The sequence below is a fragment of the Callospermophilus lateralis genome, chromosome 4, assembly GCF_048772815.1.
Source record: "Callospermophilus lateralis isolate mCalLat2 chromosome 4, mCalLat2.hap1, whole genome shotgun sequence".
NCBI classification, from domain to species: domain Eukaryota; kingdom Metazoa; phylum Chordata; class Mammalia; order Rodentia; family Sciuridae; genus Callospermophilus; species Callospermophilus lateralis.
Window position 1 is genome coordinate 159,920,978 of NC_135308.1, and position 16,926 is coordinate 159,937,903.

The window sequence follows — 16,926 nt, forward strand, 5'->3', positions numbered from 1 at the left end:
TCCCCCTACACATGAATCAATCCCCTAACAGTTTTAAGATAAAGAGGTATTGTCCTTTTCAATCTGCCTATTTTTCTACTGAAGTTTGGGTAAACTAGGCTTACTGTTTGTGCAACTGAACTCATCTTCCAAGACAACTTGAGTTGTTTTATAGGATCTTCACACCTAGGTTCTTTTGGTACTGGAGATTAAACCTAGGGCCTCACACATGCTAGGCAAGCTCTCTACCCCTGAGCTACATCCCCAACCCTACTCCTAGGTTCTTATTCTCTTCATCATTGGGGTGGGTCGGGGGAGAAGTAGGCCCAACAATATGTAAACACCAACTAAGGAGCATGAAATGTGAAATATGAGAAAAAGCTTTTAATCATCTTGATAGATAGTGGTTTGGGGTTTCCTTAGGAGGCCATTTACACCCTTGCTATCTTCTCCAGTCCCAATTTACCCAAGGAAGAAACACAGGGGAATCCCGTACTGTGTTGGAATGTTAAAGCATACTTTCTTCTTTCTACTGCAAACTTCTTGTTCCATACACCAGACTTCAACACCTTCCATTAATTAGTTTTGTTGTTTTTTCACAGTTACATTACCTTTAGTACCTTACATTTCTGCTTTTATCCCATACACTCTATTTAAGGCACTACCTAATGTGGTCTTTATTAAGCTGGTCTATTGGCGATGGGCAAAAAGAAATACCCTAAAAATATCCTAAACCTTCAGTTTAATGGTCAAGATTTGGGGTTTGGACCTAAAACATCCTCCCATTGCTGTTATTTTTCTAACTGCCGAAGTAATAAATATGCTTGTCCAAAAAATGAGAAAATTCAGATAGGAACAATTCGTAATAAGTGTGGTCTGGAGATGTGAACCATTCTCTTTGGGAAGACGTTGGAGGAAAGAGTGGGTGCACGGGGTCTCTGTCCTCAAACCCGGGACGGCGGGTATCCTCTACCTGGTGGATAGACCGGCCAAGTCGAAAGACCGGCCGCTCAAGGGCCCGGGACTCGGGGCCGTACCCACCAGCACTCCTATTAGTCCACCTGCGCCGTGACTTGGCGCCTTCTGGGGCGCAGCTCCCGGGCTCCCTCACCCCGGTTCCCACCAGTCCTCTACGCGGAGACCCAGCCCTAGCACCTTCCCCCGTAACTGTCCACCGACGGAAAATAGGTTCCGAGTCCGCCTCTGGCCCCCCCCTTAAAGCCCTCCCCTTTAAAGGGGGCCGCGGGGTGACGCCGGGGGAGTTTGCGGAAGCGCCAAGCGCGTTGGGGCCTTGGGCGGATCCCGTGATTGGAACCGGCCCCGCCCCCGGCTCCTCTTTCCCCCATTGTGTGAGCGGCTCAGGCGAGGCCCCGCCCCCAGCCACCTCCCTCCGGAGCCCCAGCCCCTCCCCTTTTTTCACCCCCCCTTGGCTCATTTCCGGCCGCCGTCGCTACCGCTAGCCTGTAAGGAGGGTTCGGCAGAGGGAAGAAACAACAGCCGCCATCTTGTTTGTGTGCTAGGCTGGGGGGGAGAGAGGGCGAGAGGGAGCGGGCGAGAGTGGGCAGGCGGGACGCCGGGCTGAGTGCGAACTGCGGGAGCGAGAGAGTGCGGAGGGGAGCCGGGCCGGAGAGCGGCGGCTGGGGCCGAGACAGTGGCAGGGGGCCCGGGGCGCACGGGCTGAGGCGACCCCCAGCCCCGTCTCGCCCGCACACACCCCCACCGCGGCCCGGGAGCCCGGCCGGCGTCGACGCCTAGGGGGGACCATTACATAACCCCGCGCCCCGCGGCGCCTTCGCCCGCCGCCGAGGGCGGCCCGAGCCGAGCCCGGGGGGCGGGCGCTCCCGGCACTTGGCCGCCGGGGGTGGGGGCCGTAGCGGCTGCCGTATTTATTTATTTTCCGCGGGAGCGGAGGGCGAAGCCGGAGAGCGCGGCGCGAGAGGAGGCCGCCTGCGCCGCCGCCCGAGCGGGGCCTCCTCGGTGGGCTCGGCGTCGGCGCGGGCGGGCGGCGCTGCCTGGCCCGGCCCCCTCGGCCCTCTGGGCCGGCGAGCCCCGCGCCCGGCGTCTTAGCCGCGCGATGTGAGGCGGCGGCGCCAGCCTGGCTCTCGGCTCGGGTGAGCTCTCTGCGGCCATTAGGGGCCGGTGCGGCAGCGGTGCGGAGCGCGGCGGCAGGAGGAGGGCTCGGAGGGTGGGGGCGCAGGCCCGGGAGGGGGCACCGGGAGGAGGTGAGTGTCTCTCGTCGCCTCCTCCTCTCCCCCCTTTTCGCCCCCGCCTCCTTGTGGCGATGAGAAGGAGGAGGACAGCGCCGAGGAGGAAGAGGCTGATGGCGGCGGCGGAGCTCCGAGAGACCTCGGCTAGGCAGCGGCCGGCCGTGGCGGGCCGGGGACTGCGCCTCTAGAGCCGCGAGTTCTTGGGAATTCGCCGCAGCGGACGCGCTCGGCGGATTAGTTCCTGTGCCCTCCTCCGGGCCTGGCGGAGGCCCGGCCCCTCGCACTTGCCCCTACCTTTCCTATCGAGTCCGCATCCTTCTCCAGCCACCGCGACCCGGCGAACAGAAAAAGGAACTTCCCCACCCCCCTCGGGTGTCGGCGGAGCCCCCAAGCCCACCCCTGGGAGCGGGGCGGGGACCCCAGGCCGAAGAAGATATTTCCTGAGGATTCTCGTTTTCCCCTCCTGTATCTCCGAAAGAATTAAAAATGGCCGAGAATGTGGTGGAACCCGGGCCGCCTTCAGCCAAGCGGCCTAAACTCTCATCTCCGGCCCTTTCGGCGTCGGCCAGCGATGGCACAGGTTAGTATCGGGGAGCCCCGGCCTTCCACATCCCCCTTCATCGTTTCTGCTCAGTCTACCTTTATTCTTCTGTATTTTTTCCTCTCTTTCTCTCCTCCTAGTTTCCTGCCCCGTAATTAATTTTAAAGGTGTTTGAATGAGCTGGTCGAAAACGTCCAGTGGCCCAACCATTTTCTTTGCCTCCTGATACATTCGTTGCAACACTATGTCATATCGATGTGTGTTCTGGAATTAGAGCTCTTAAGTGAGTGTTGTATGGAAATGGCCTTTATTGTTACTCCAATGCAGTTTAATTTGAGAAATGCCAATGCATTTGTGTGTAAGAATTTTTTATGCGATTTTAGTTTTGATTTTTGTTGTTAGTAATTGAGGAATTTTGAATTTTTTCTCCTTCGTTATACTTATTCTGTTTCCTTTACTTTCCCACTTTTCCTTTTCAAGATTTTGCTCCTTTCAGAAGATTTTCTGTTGAGAAGTAGGATGTAAAAAATCTTGGTTTTGTGTGTGTGAGATAGTAGATTTCAAGTTTGACGTAAAGTTTTAACAAAATTATTTGCTCTTACCAACCATTTTTAGCCTTTTTTTTCCTCCTTATTTGTTTTAAGAATCAATATGGAGCGCAGTTCATTTTACATCTCCCAGTTCATTTTCTCTGAGACCAAAATGTCTGAAACTCTGGGTTTTCGGGTTGGGAGAGTAGAGGCATTTTCTTTGCAGTTTGTCACTTTCTTATGGTGAGTGGGGAGAGAAAAGATAAATGATTTTCTGGAATTGTGTATTTGGAAATTGAGATTCGAAGTTGAAAGTGTCCCAGTCATGAACTTCAAACGTGAATTGTTTGTACAAAAGTTTTAAAATATGCATTAGGTTTGTGTTTGTTTTTGTCCTTATACTCTTCAAATATATTTGAAGGTCTTGGTTTCAGTTTAAAAGCTCTCTGATTCTTTTCTTCCTTGAGTTGTAGACAGTCCCTTTGTTAGGGGAAATTCAGGGAAATCTCTTCCATCATTCTTTTCTTTTCCTACTTACTGTTTAATGGTGTTATCCTGATGGCCAGCGACCTTCTCTTTTGCAGTTGTAGTTGTTTGAGATGCCTGGATAATGAAGAGGAAGAATGGCTGGCCATCTGACAGTCCCCAAGATGTTCCCCCTTACTATGAGCATCTCTTTAACTCCCTGAGAACAGGGACAACGTCATCCCTCCATCTGCCAGTGAGAGTGCCTAATGGAGTTAAATGTACCCTTTAAGTTTGCAGAAAACTTCTAAAGCATGTTTCTAAGTAGAGTTCATCTCAAAAGGATGAAAATACGAGGATATAGCAAATGCTTTGAATTTTTTGCTTTTATAGAGTTAGGTGTATCATAAGTCACAGGTCCAAGTTAACCTGCAAAAATTGAGAAGTAGGAGTCTTAATAGTGTTCTTCTTCCGAAGAACAAGCATTGGCCATATGTGAACTTTGATCTGTGCCTGTGCCTTGAAGTTTCTGGAGTTTTAAGGGTTGTTTTTTTTTTTTTTTTTTTTTTTTTTTTTAAAGCTCTTTCTCTTCAAAGTTCATACACATTAATATGTTGTATTTCTTTGCACTTACTACGGTGTCATTCAAATTTTAAAATCATCTTAAGACATGTATTTTCCTGTAGATTTTTGTGTTATTTCTTCAGTTTTTGTATAATACAGTTTTTGTTCTTTAGTTTTTGCCTAAGGTGGTAATGGATTTTACATTTGCATTAGCTAGTAACTGTTGTAGGGAAAACTTTATATGCTTTATTTTGTTGAGTCCTGATTTGAGCAGTTTAAACTTGGAGTTCTGTTCTTGTCTGTTCAGGTGCACTACTTATTCTCCATTACTGATCTGTGCCCTTGACTAACTTCTGTCAACTTGGGCTAACTCATTTTGGTAGTGTCATACCAGATTAATAAGCAAAAACTGTTTTACTTCTTGAAATGTCTTTGAATATTATGAGTCCTAAATGTAAAAAAAAAAAAAGAGTCCTTAAACATTGGAATTAGTTAATTCACTAATTCTTGAATTTGATCTTAACGGTTTTCTAAGATTTGTAGTGAGAGTTAATCCCCCCTTATCAATTCTTTACGCCTGGAATTCTTTGTACAATTCCAAATTTTAACCACTCTGGATTTTTGGGGGGGTGAGGGGTAGGGGATGAGTATTAAAAAAAAAAAAAAAACCTGCCACTTTCTGAACTTCACTTCATGCTGAGCACCATTACATTTTGATATTTTTTTGTGTAATGTAAGTTTGCAGGTCGTTTTTAATCGAGACACATTTAAAACTTCCCATTTCAAATTTACAACTTTACATTTTTGACTTTTAGCTTTACTATTTTATAAATGTAAAAGGAAGCTGTTCTTTGATATTTGATTATGATTAGAACTGGCCAAAATGAGCCAAAACTTCTGGATCCCAGAAACTTTCTTTTTTGGTACTGGACACTGAACCCAGGGGTGCTTAATGACTGTGCCACATCTTCAGCCCCTTTTTTTATATTTCATTAGAGATGGTCTTGCTGAGTTGCAAAGTGCCTCGCTAAATTGCTGAGATTGGTTTTGTTTTGAACTCGAGATACTCCTGCCTCAGCCTCCTGAGTACTGGGATTACAGGTGTGTGCCTGGCTAGATCCTAGAAACTTTTAAAAAGTTTCTAGTGTTAAGCACATACCTACAAAGGATGTTTGAGTGTTTTACTCTTATAGGAATGAAAACTGGAATCCAGTGGGTTGACATGCTAAAGTATTACAAAACAAATTAATACTTAAATCCCAGCTTCTGAACTTCTAAGATTAGGCCCTGACAGAATGAAAATGACTTATTTAATGCTCAAGTATAGTAAAAAATTTTGTATGTCAAAATAGGGAGAAAAAGAGACTTTTTATCTTTTCACCTTTATGATTGTTTCAATATTTGCATTTTATTCATGGAAATTTCTGTTTAGTTTGGGCTGGGCCTAGTGGCTTGGAAGGTTGAGGCAGAAGGATCACAAGTTTAAGGCCAGTCTAACAACTTAGTGAGTGCCTGTCTCAAAAAGGACTGGGGAAGTAGTGTAGTGGTAAAGCCCCTCTGGGTTCAATCCCCAGTACCAAGAAAAAAGAGAACATTTTACTTGGTTTGGTATGGTTAGGGCAAAATCATTCAATAATGAAATGCCTTTTTATCCTACCCCTTTTCTCCAGAAAAGACCATAAAAACTGTTTATAAAAATGTTTTGGTAAATTTGACTAGAAAAGTTAATAACAGGTAAGTTCTAGAAAAGTTTCTTGAACCTGTTTTTGATAATCTGAGTAGAAATGAGAAGGATGATCCGTTGCCATCTTTGCTCAGTGAATATGTTCTGTCACTGCTTTGTAAGCACTTAACTGCTATATATACTGAAAAGAACAGACTTTGGGATGATGGGTGGTCCTACTGTATATGTTGAGATTGGCTTAGGTTTATGCCTTCCCCACCTTCCCAGAGGTTCAGGGCAAAGTATAAAATATAGCAGCATGTCAACCACTAGATTAATGTATACATTAAAAAGATGGTAAGGATTTTTGAAATGTCAGTTTTACTTTGTCAAAATAATATTATGCACCAGTGACTTACCATCCTTAGCAGAACATTTTGATGGAGGCCATTCCTTTCTCAGTTCTTAGACCTGTGGTGTTATAATTTTATTTTTTAGGCATGAATGTTTACTTTAGAGTTATGCTTCTGGCATCTTTGGTTTAGTGAGGTATTACTGACTGGAGCATTTTACCAACTCCCTTAATTTTCTTTGGCCTGGTAAGATTTATTCTTCTCAGGGCCTAGTAAATTCATTGATAAAACTTGAAGAAGATTTTTTGTGGTCGATAGTGAGTAAAAGTGACTTTTTTTTTTAAAGTTGTAAGACACCCTTTTTCACCAGGAGTTCGTGTTCTATTGCAGGGATGGGAAATGTATTAGCATGTCCAGTAAATAGATGGGAGAGAAGTTTTGAGGAAAAGCTTTCTGCCTTGGTTACCTTTTGGCATTTTTTGTTTCTTTAATTTTCTACCTCTTCTAAACTAGTCCATAAAAAGGAAAAAAAAAATAGAAACAGTTGAAAATTAGTGCATGGTGGTGTTTGTAGAAACATTAAGTGGTTAAAAAGGAAAGAGGAAAAGAGTGGGAAGAATGTTGCAGATACAAGTGGGAGTGTAAAATACTTCTTCCTGGTGTATTTACAAAAACAATTCAGGAGTTATTCTGCCATACAACCAGATTGATGGAAAAAATAAGACATGGCTTCTTTTGAGTGTTTGTCCAGATTTTTAGTTTCCTCCTTTCTGAACCTGAATTTATTTATGTTTATTTTTATTTTTTGGAAGTATCAGAGATTGAACAAGAAGCCTCTGCCTCTTGTATGCTGGGCAAGCACTCTGCCACTAAGCTATACATCCAGTTTTTTTTTTGTTGTTGTTGTTTTGTTTTGTTTTAAATAACATGCTATTGCAGTGTTACCGAGGTTGGCCTAGAACTTGGGCTTATAGGCATGTACCACTTGTCCTCCACCTGAAGTTGAATTTTTTGAGTATAGCAAACAGTGAAATTAATGGCCAATTGAAACACTATAGCAAATATAAAATTTTTAAACACTGAATTTTTCAGATTTTTTTTCACATGATAGGTGGTAGTTTCCTTTTGAATTTTTTTTAAAAATTATTTTATTTTTTTAGTTTTCGGCGGACACAACATCTTTGTTTGTATGTGGTGCTGAGGATCGAACCCGGGTCGCACGCATGCCAGGCGAGCGTGCTACCGCTTCAGCCACATCCCCAGCCCTCCTTTTGAAATTTTAATAGGAATTTTTTATTATTGTTCAGTTCTCAAAAAGGAGTTAAGAGAATAAATATTAATTGAGGTATTAAGCCTCTTTTAAGCAATTTGGATATAATTTGTTTTCAGATGTAGATCCTTTTTATAAATGCTCAAAAGGGCAATTAGGAGTAATTTTGTTAAGTGAGAGAGATAGTAAAATTTAAACTACTGGGGGGAAAAATGAGTGGTAAAGAGAATGAGATTAGAATCAAGACTATCAGAGTATAGATCCCATACCTGTATTGACTGACTGAATCTTGGGCCAGTTACCTAATCTGTGTCTCAGCCTCTTTTCCTCAAGTATCACTTTATAGGATTGTGGTGAGGAGTAAAGGATGGTAATTCTTTTTTTTTTTTTTTTCTCCCTAGTACTTGGGATTGAATCCAGGGGGCTGTCCCACTGGGTACATACACATACATACATACATACCCCCAGCCCTTTTTTTTTTTTAATTTTAATATTTATTTTTTAGTATTTATTTAGTATTTAGTATTATTTGCGGACACAACATCTTTGTTTGTATGTGGTGCTGAGTATCGAACCCGGGCCGCACGCATGCCAGGCGAGCGCGCTACCGCTTGAGCCACATCCCCAGCCCCTCCCAGCCCTTTTTTAATATTTAGAGACAGCTGAGGCTGGCTTTGAACTTGGGATCCTCCTGCCTCAGCCTCCTGAGCCACTGGGTTTACAGGTGTGTGCTACCGCTCCTGCACTCCTTTTATTTTGAGACAGGGTCTCACTAAGTTGCTGAGGTTGTCCTTGAACTTGTGATCCTCCTGCCTCAGCCTCCCATGTAGTTGAGATTATAGGCATGCGCCAGCATGCTGAGCTGAGAATTCTTTTTATAAAATGCATAAAACTACTTGCTGCTACATAGGTTGTACTTATTAACTTTTAATTGTTTTTAACTTCATTGCCAAATACATCACAGGAAAAGTGGTAATATGTTTTGTTTTTTAAATGGTTATATATTTAGAGTAGATAAAGAGAAGGGCAAGTACATGAAGTTTGGATAGCAGTGTTAGAGTGTGATTTTATGATGTAGGATTACATCATCTACCCAAAGATTATTTTTTTTTGGAGTTTAAAGGATATGGAATAAAGATTAAACTAAGATTAAAAGTACTATATTATTGCATAGAATGTTTTGTATATGTAATTGAAGATGAACAGATATTTAAAGCATAATGAGAAACTGGAAAACAAATTGTTCTCATTTGGTATTGCTTAAGATAAGAATGGCTTTTTCTAAAGAATTGTGTGATTGAATACTATTTTTTCTCTCTTTCATTTGCTTATCTGGGTCTTAAGATTTTCTTATGGAAGAAGAAAAGTAGGAACACTCAGTGCTTTTCAACAGTTTGACCACACCCCATTAGAACTGAATTTTATATGTAGAACCAGAGACACTGTCTCAACAAGGGAACAAACAATATTTATTTTTACTACTTGTACTCCAATATTTTCTGTTTCTTTTTTTTTTTAATATTTATTTATTTTTTAGTTATCGGCACACACAACATCTTTGTTTGTATGTGGTGCTGAGGATCGAACCCGGGCCACACGCATGCCAGACGAGCGCGCTACCACTTGAGCCACATCCCCAGCCCCTGTTTCGTTTTTTTTAAGCACAGATTTGCAACCCAGTATATTGATTTCATGACCCACTGTTGGTGTATGAGCCACAGTTTGAAGAGTATTTGTTTAGAAGAGTTGACAAGATGGCAGTTGTTAAGTATTGAGGCAACATTTTCTGTATGGTGGGATTTTATCCTCAGTATAGGGAACACTGTGATATCCAGACAGACATAGTTCCTTCTTTTCCTTCCTGAAGTTTATAGATAAAGGGGAGAAGGGTGGGGGAGGTATAGGGGGACCCTTAACCCAGTAGTTATAGGCTCTGGGACCTGTCTTTGAGGATTGGTGTCGGATGGAATTTCATGGGTAGAGATAGGATTAATAAGAGTGAGCCCAGGCTGGAACAGGAGAATGTATGAGGCCAGAGAGGATGGCCTCTTCAGGGAACCTCAGGAATAGAAAGAAGTGCACCGTAAAGTGAATAAGAGGTCATTCATACAGGGCTGATGATGTTTATAGGAGTTTACACTTTGCATTTTAGCTGTTTTAAATGGACGGAACTAGAATTATACCTTGGAGGATTAATTTAAGTGAGAAGTTCTTTGGGAAGAAGAAGGGAAAAATAGAGTGAGCAGTGAGAAAATGTTTCAGTGTTGGTAAGGATGGGCTTGTCACAGAAGGTGGACAAAGGTGGAAAGATCTGAAGGAAGATTGATTTGATGTTAGGTAGCTCATGGAAAAGGCAATGATAATTCCCAAGTTTCAAGTTGGGGTAGCTGGAAAGGTGATGATTTACTATGTTAGAGAATGTAGGAAGATATTTTTTGGTGTGTAGTGTTACATATATAGCAAGGAGGCTAGTAATGGATTCAGTTTTGAATATTTTGAAGTGGTATGGTTCTCCTGAATTGAATAAGTCAATTTTCATTTGCTCTTCCTGTATCTCCTTTCAGCCAACGGAACATTGAATACCTACTAAGTTTAGGCATTTGGAATGTAAAGAATAGTGCTTTCTACTTTCAAAACCTTAAGGGATCTGGATGGTATATGTGTACATAGTTATCTCACAAGTTCTGTTTCTGAAAAGTTTCAAAGGAAGAGGATAGGGGTCATTTCCGACAGGGTGGGTTTTGGGTTTGGCTGAAAATCAGAAAAACATTTATTTGCTGGAGCTGAAGATATCTTACCTTTTCTTAAAAGTAGGAAAGTTGGAAGAGTGTTTCAGGTGGAACAAATACAAATGGTTCTATGTGTCTGTAACAAAGGCTGTGTAGTTGGGATTTTTTTTTTATTATTTTTTTTAGATGTAGTTGGACACAATACCTTTTTAATTTTTATTTATTTTTATGTGGTGCTAGGCGCATGCTCTGTCGCTGAATCACAATCCCAGCCCAGTTGGGATGTTTTCATGCCATGCAGGTGGAAGAGAATGTTGGGGTCCTATTATTGGAAAGACAAAACATGCTAAGAAATGGGCCATTTATCTTGCCATTGGGGTTAAAATTGTAGGAGCAGAAGAGTGAAATAGTAGACAAAAACTGGGAGAGAACATAATTGGAAGAAGATCAGGAGTAGGTTTTTCATCTCTTGAAATGAGCTTATCAGTTGCCTTGGAAGTTTATGGTAAATTAAAATTACCAAAGTGAATTGTTTTAAGATCCATATTTTTTAACCAATTAACATAAATGTAGAAAATATAGTAGTCACAAACAGTTCACTTTCCCCTTTGTTATTTACAGATGTGCAATTTTAGGAGATTTTGTTAAAGAGATGGTATGATACCTTCTCCATATAGGATCCCTATGGGCATTTGTTTGGAGCGAACCCCAAGGTGTACTCAGAATCAAGAAATGTTCAGCGATAGTTAAGCACACAGTATGTTTTTTTAAAACTTATTTTTTATTGTTGTGTTAATTACACATAATATGGACACATAGATACGGACACACAGTGTAGATAAGTAAACATATCATTGTGTTGTTAAGGTGGATTTTAATAAATAATAATATTCTCTTGTGGTTATTTTCACACTGTTACTGTATGAGAACATTATTGATAAAGAGCAAGGCAGATAGTCAGTGTAAAGCTTCTAAAAGAGGGTCCCAGTCACATTCCTGATTAGTTACAGTACTCTTATCTCTGTTTAAATTTTAATATATAAGTGATAATGTTTAAGAATGGACTTCCAAGTTAATCTCTTCCCAAAGTATAGCATCTTTCCCCAACCTCTTGCTGAGGATTGAACCCCAGGGATGCTTTAAAACTGAGCTATATCCCCATCGCCCCCTTTTAATATATTTTTAGTTTAGATGGACACAATACCTTTATTTAATTTATTTGTTTATTTATGTGGTGCTGAGGATTGAACCCAGTGCCTCACATGTGCTAGGCAAACTCTATACCACTGAGCTGTAACTCCAGCTCTTTCTTTTATTTTTTGCTTGCCTTTTAGTCCCCAGTACTAGGGAGGCTGAGGCAGGGAAATCAAGTCAGGAAGACTGCTTGAGGTCAGCATGGACAGTATAGCAAGACCCTTATCTCAAAAAAAAAAAAGTGCATATTTTAAAATTTGCTTGTGATTTTGCCCTTTGATTCTATTGGATTTAAAAGTAAGCAGTTGCCAGAATGAAGAAGTATGTGATCCTGTACAATCATCATCCTCAGTCTAAATATAGATAAAGAGATTTTTCAGTTGTTTTGGAAGTATTAAAAATCTTGTCTTCAGTGTGGATGTTTCATTTTAATTAGTGTTCCTTCAGATTTTGTGGTTTGAAATGTTTGTGCCTCTTTTTTTGATAAGTGTATTTGTTTTGTTTTGTTTTGTTATTCTGAGGATTGAACCAGAGTCTCTCACTGAGCTATATAGTACTTTTTTATTTTGAGGACTTGCTGTTTTGCTCAAGCTAACCTTGAACCTTGGGATCCTTTTGCTTCAGTCTCCTGAACAGCTCGGATCACACTTGACTGCATCCTGCCATTTCTTTCTTTCTTTTTTTAATTGTATCATATGTAAGGTATTAAAATTCTACTTAAAAATACAAAGGGAAAGTTATTTTAACCTCATATGCTTGTGAAGTTTGAATTGCCTCATATTAAAGGCTACAGTCTGGACACTGTGACATATACCTTTAATTTTAGCTGTTAATATTGAGGCAGAGGATGATGAATGAATTCAAGCACAGCCTAGGCAACATAGCTAGATTCCATCCCCTTCTGCTTCCCCAAAAGTCTAGTGTTTTGAAAGTTGCATGCTTTTAAGTAAACAGTGTAGGAATGACCCAAATCAATGATAACAAGGAATCTTTGTGATTAGTACCATATTTCACCACATAATTGCTACAGATTTTATTTTATTTATTTATTTTTATTATTATTATTTTTTTAATATTTATTTTTTAGTTTTCGGTGGACACAACATCTTTGTTTGTATGTGGTGCTGAGGATTGAACCTGGGCCGCACGAATGCCAGGCAAGCGCGCCACTGCTTGAGCCACATCCCCAGCCCTACAGATTTTATTTATTGCAAAAAAAGTGGGGTGCGACCATTATGTGACATTAAAAAAAAAAAAAACAACCAAAACTATGCCAGTATTACTTAAAAATCATTTATTACTAAGAAGTCTTTGGCACAAGATTAGGAAGCACAAATTACTCTTGCATATGAGTTAATATGGTGGCAACAATTATGCAGTGTTTAGCCAAACCATTATAAGAATGATGTTAGATAGATTTTGACTGGTGTGTGTGTGTGTGTGTGTGTGTGTGTGTGTGTGTGTGTGAGAGAGAGGGGGGGGGGTTCCAAATCCCTCAACAGGAGCTGTGTACAGGAGGCTCCATTCTGATCTCTGCCCTCCTCTGCACTCATTTGGCTCCCCCTGCTTTACTTTGATGAATTGGATGAATCTCCCCTTCCCTCTTTAGGTTGTTCTCTTTCTCCACTCTTCATCTGTTTAGCTTCTGCTCATCCTCTGACCTCACCATCAGAGTAGATGAAGGAAATAAAGGTTTCCAGATCTGGGATGTGTATTCTGGTTTTTTATTTATATTTTGCAGTGCTGGGGATTGAACTAAGGGCCTTATATATGCTAGGCAAGTGCTTTACTGTTGAGCTACATCCCCAGGTCTTTTTTAACCTCATTTTAATGTGAAGAAAGGAGAAACAGTGGGTGGATTCTGTTCTCTAAGTGGGTACTTGAGAATTTACTAGTTAAGGTTTCTTTTTTGGTGTGGTACTGGGGATTGAACCCAGGGCCTTGTGCATGTGATGCAAGCACTCTACCAACTGAGCTATATCCCCAGCCCTAGTTTTGGGATAATTAGTAAGGATTTTTACTTAATGAATACACCTTAAGAACAGAACTGACTTGATTTGACTTCAGTTTGCCTAAAGCACAAAAATAAACAGTTCAACAAATAATTTGTGACCCTCTAAATGAAAAAAAGTGTAACTGTAAGAGGAACTAATACGGTAGAATTAGATTTTGAGCTAAAATTCTTTTAAGTTTTGCATCCTATTTAAGTGTTAAAACTTTCTTGTAATTATGCTTATAAGACAGTGTAGTTTTTGGGATTCTGTTGTTAATTGTGCTAATTTTGAAGGTTATGCTTCTTGTATATATTTCATGGTGGATGATTTTAAGTTTCAGGAGAAATTTTGAATTGTCTTAATCTTTTGATTTTTGGAAAGACTAAGTGAGCAGAATTCATTTTACAAGGAATTATGTGGTTAAATCTGCTGTGAAGACCACAAGCAATAGGCACCATGGGTGATCTATAGAATCAGTACCCAATAATGAAAGGGTGATTTGACTCAATAGTTTTCCACATATTTAACCCAAACTTGTTTTTATTTAAATTGTCTTTTTTCCCCCCTTGGTGCTGGAGATTGATCCCAGGGCCATTCTATGTTCCCAACCCCTTTTATTTTTATTTTGAGACAAGGGATCACTAAGTTGCTGAAGTTGACTTGAATTTATGATTCTCCTGCCTTAGGTTCCCTAGTTGCTAGGATTACAGGCCTGTGCCACTGGTGCCTGGCAGATCATCACATTTCTAACACATGGTCCATTGGATAAATCATGTGTTATGTTAAATTTTGTTTTATTTTTTAAAATTAATTTATTTGGCACTGGGGATTGAATTTAGGGACACTCTGAGCCATATCCCCAGCCCTCTTTTATTTAGAGACAGGGTCTTTCTGAGTTGCTTAGTGCCTCACTTTTGCTAAGGCTGGCTTTGAACTCTAGATCCTCCTGCCTCAATCTGCCAAGCTTCTGGGATTCTGGGCATGCGCCACTGTAATTTTCTCAGGTTTATGAATTTCTGATCAAATCAAAACGAGACAAAGTGAATTATTTTATTTTATTTTTTTAATGTGCTGAGGGTCGAACCCAATACCTCACACATAGTAGGGGTAAGTGTTCTACCACTGAGCCACAACCCCAGCCCAGAAGTAAATTATTTAGAAGAAATACTTCCTTTTTTTACTTTTTTACTTTGTACTTTTCAACCTTTTGGGTTTTGCCCTCATAACTCCAACAAAACTGCTACCTAGTTACTAATTATCTCCCATGATCTATGTTCAGTGGATTTTCCTTGAAGCATGGGATGCCAGCTACTACAACTTTCTCGTTGCGGGACAGACTGGGAAATGTTGGGATTTTAACATCTTTTGTTGATTAACATCTTCATAGGTCATTGACCTCTGGCATTTTTTGATGGCCTCTTAGTGGGCCTTTTCTATTAATTAGGTACCTAATAGTCAGCACTGCGTAAGTTTTCCAACAGTAACATAAGCTTCACATTTTTCTCTACAGAAACATGGTATGTGTGTGTTTTCTGTTTTTTGGTGCCAAGGATTGAATTCAGAGCCTTGCACGTGCTAGGCTTGAGTTCTACCAGTGAAATATGTGCCTACCCCCTGCCCTGGTTAACTATACCAGTATATTTTTCCCTTGTCCATGCCCAAAATTTTAGGGTGGACTTTTTTTTTTTTTGGTAACTCCCAACCTACAATTTTTGATACCTCTGTCAGTTTAATATTTGTGCTCCAGGTATAACTGCTTACTTACATCATTTCCCCAGTAGCTTCCTGACTGTTCTCCCTGTCACTAGACTTCTCTGTTCTTTTCATTCTTCATCCTGTTTCCTTGAATTATCTCTAATAAATGCAAATTTGTTCATATAATTCTGCTTAAAAATTCTTTGGTGATTGAGTTTTTCCCTCTGGAACAAAAATCTCAAACTATATGTTGTAGGACCCTCTAGGTTGCTGCTGCTGCTTCTCATTGTCATTTATGTGATGCTTGGATTGAATAGAGCCTTGTGCATGCTAGAAAGGCTACCCCCTTTGCCTAGACTGCGTCTTGCTGTGTTGACCCGGCTGGCCTCAGACTAAACTCTGGTCTCAAGTGATCTATCTTCCTACCTCAACCTTCCAAGTGACTGATACTGTTGGTGCATATCACCATGCCCAGCTGTGTTGCTTCTAAATGTGAACATAGTATTTTATTCAGCTAATCTGAACTATATTCCCCATGTAACTATATTCCCCAAGTTGAGATAGGGACCTGAGAAAATGGTTTGAACCTTTATTTTTTCTCTTTCCTTGAAGGAAAAGGAAGAACCCAAGGAAGTTAGTCAGAGGTGTGATATTGAGGCTGCTCAGTAACAAATCCCACAGGTTTTCATTTATTGTTTATGACTAACTTTGGTTTAAAGTCATACTCTGATTTTGGTGTCTTCCACACACACTGTGTTGCTTAATTCACTGCTCATGAACTTGCTAGCAGGTTTTATTCTGGGAAGCCCTTGAAGAAAGACCTAATGGGGAGAGATTTGAATTTGGCAGTAAAAACAAAATTCACATAATAGCAGCTTTTTTTGGTTGGTGTTTTTCTTTGGTTGAAGATGGGGATTGAACCCAGGTCCTTGGGCAAGCACTCTATCTGAGGTATACTATACCACCAGCCCTTTTATGACTATGTATTATTGGTACCAGAGATTGAATCCAAGGGTGCTTTAACCACTGAACCACATCCCCAGCCCTTTTTATTTATTTATTTATTTATTTATTTTTGAGACAGGGTCTCACTAAGTTGTTTGCCTCTGTAACTTACTGAGAGTGGCTTTGAACCTGTGATCTCCTACCTCAGCCTCCCAGGCTCCTGGAATTACAGGCATGCACCACCATGCTCAGCCCTTTTAATTTTTTGAGACAGAATCTTTATTAGTTACATAGGCTGGCCTTGAATTTATGATCCTCTTGCCTTAGCCTCCCAATTAGCTGAGATTATAGGTATGTGCCACTGCTTCCAGCCATAATTTTTTTTGCGGGGGGGGGCGTACTGGGGATTGAATTTAGGGACACTTAACCACTGAAATACTGAAGCTAACTTTGACCTTATGATCTTTCTGCCTCAGCCTTACAAACTGCTAGGATTACAGGCTTGTGCCACTGCACCCTGTGCCATAATGCATTTTTGAGCTTCAGTACTCTTTTTTTCTTTTTTAGTTGTAGATGGACACAATATTTTTATGTGGTGCTGGGGATCGAAACCAGGGCCCCATGCTTGCAAGGCAAGCTCTTCACCACTGAGCTACAATCCCAGCCACAAATCTTCAGTACTCTTTAACTTTGCCAACCTCTTAATCACTGATTAGTGCCTGATTAATTTTTTAAGTCTGGAAATAATATTTAAAAGTTTGTTGTTTTCTCAGTTTAAAATTTTTTATAAAAGTTGT

General features: G+C 40.8%; 1 protein-coding gene across 2 annotated transcripts in view; it reads left to right on the forward strand.

Moving 5' to 3' along the window:
- Positions 1-1,484: 1,484 nt before the first annotated feature.
- Ep300 (EP300 lysine acetyltransferase) overlaps positions 1,485-16,926 on the forward strand; it is an 80,568-nt gene continuing 65,126 nt past the window's right edge. For both annotated transcript variants that reach the window (XM_076855217.2, XM_076855218.2), the window contains exon 1: positions 1,485-2,766. In XM_076855217.2, the coding sequence (XP_076711332.2) occupies positions 2,673-2,766 (94 nt within the window). In that variant the 5' untranslated portion in view covers positions 1,485-2,672. The remainder of the gene's footprint in view (positions 2,767-16,926) is intronic.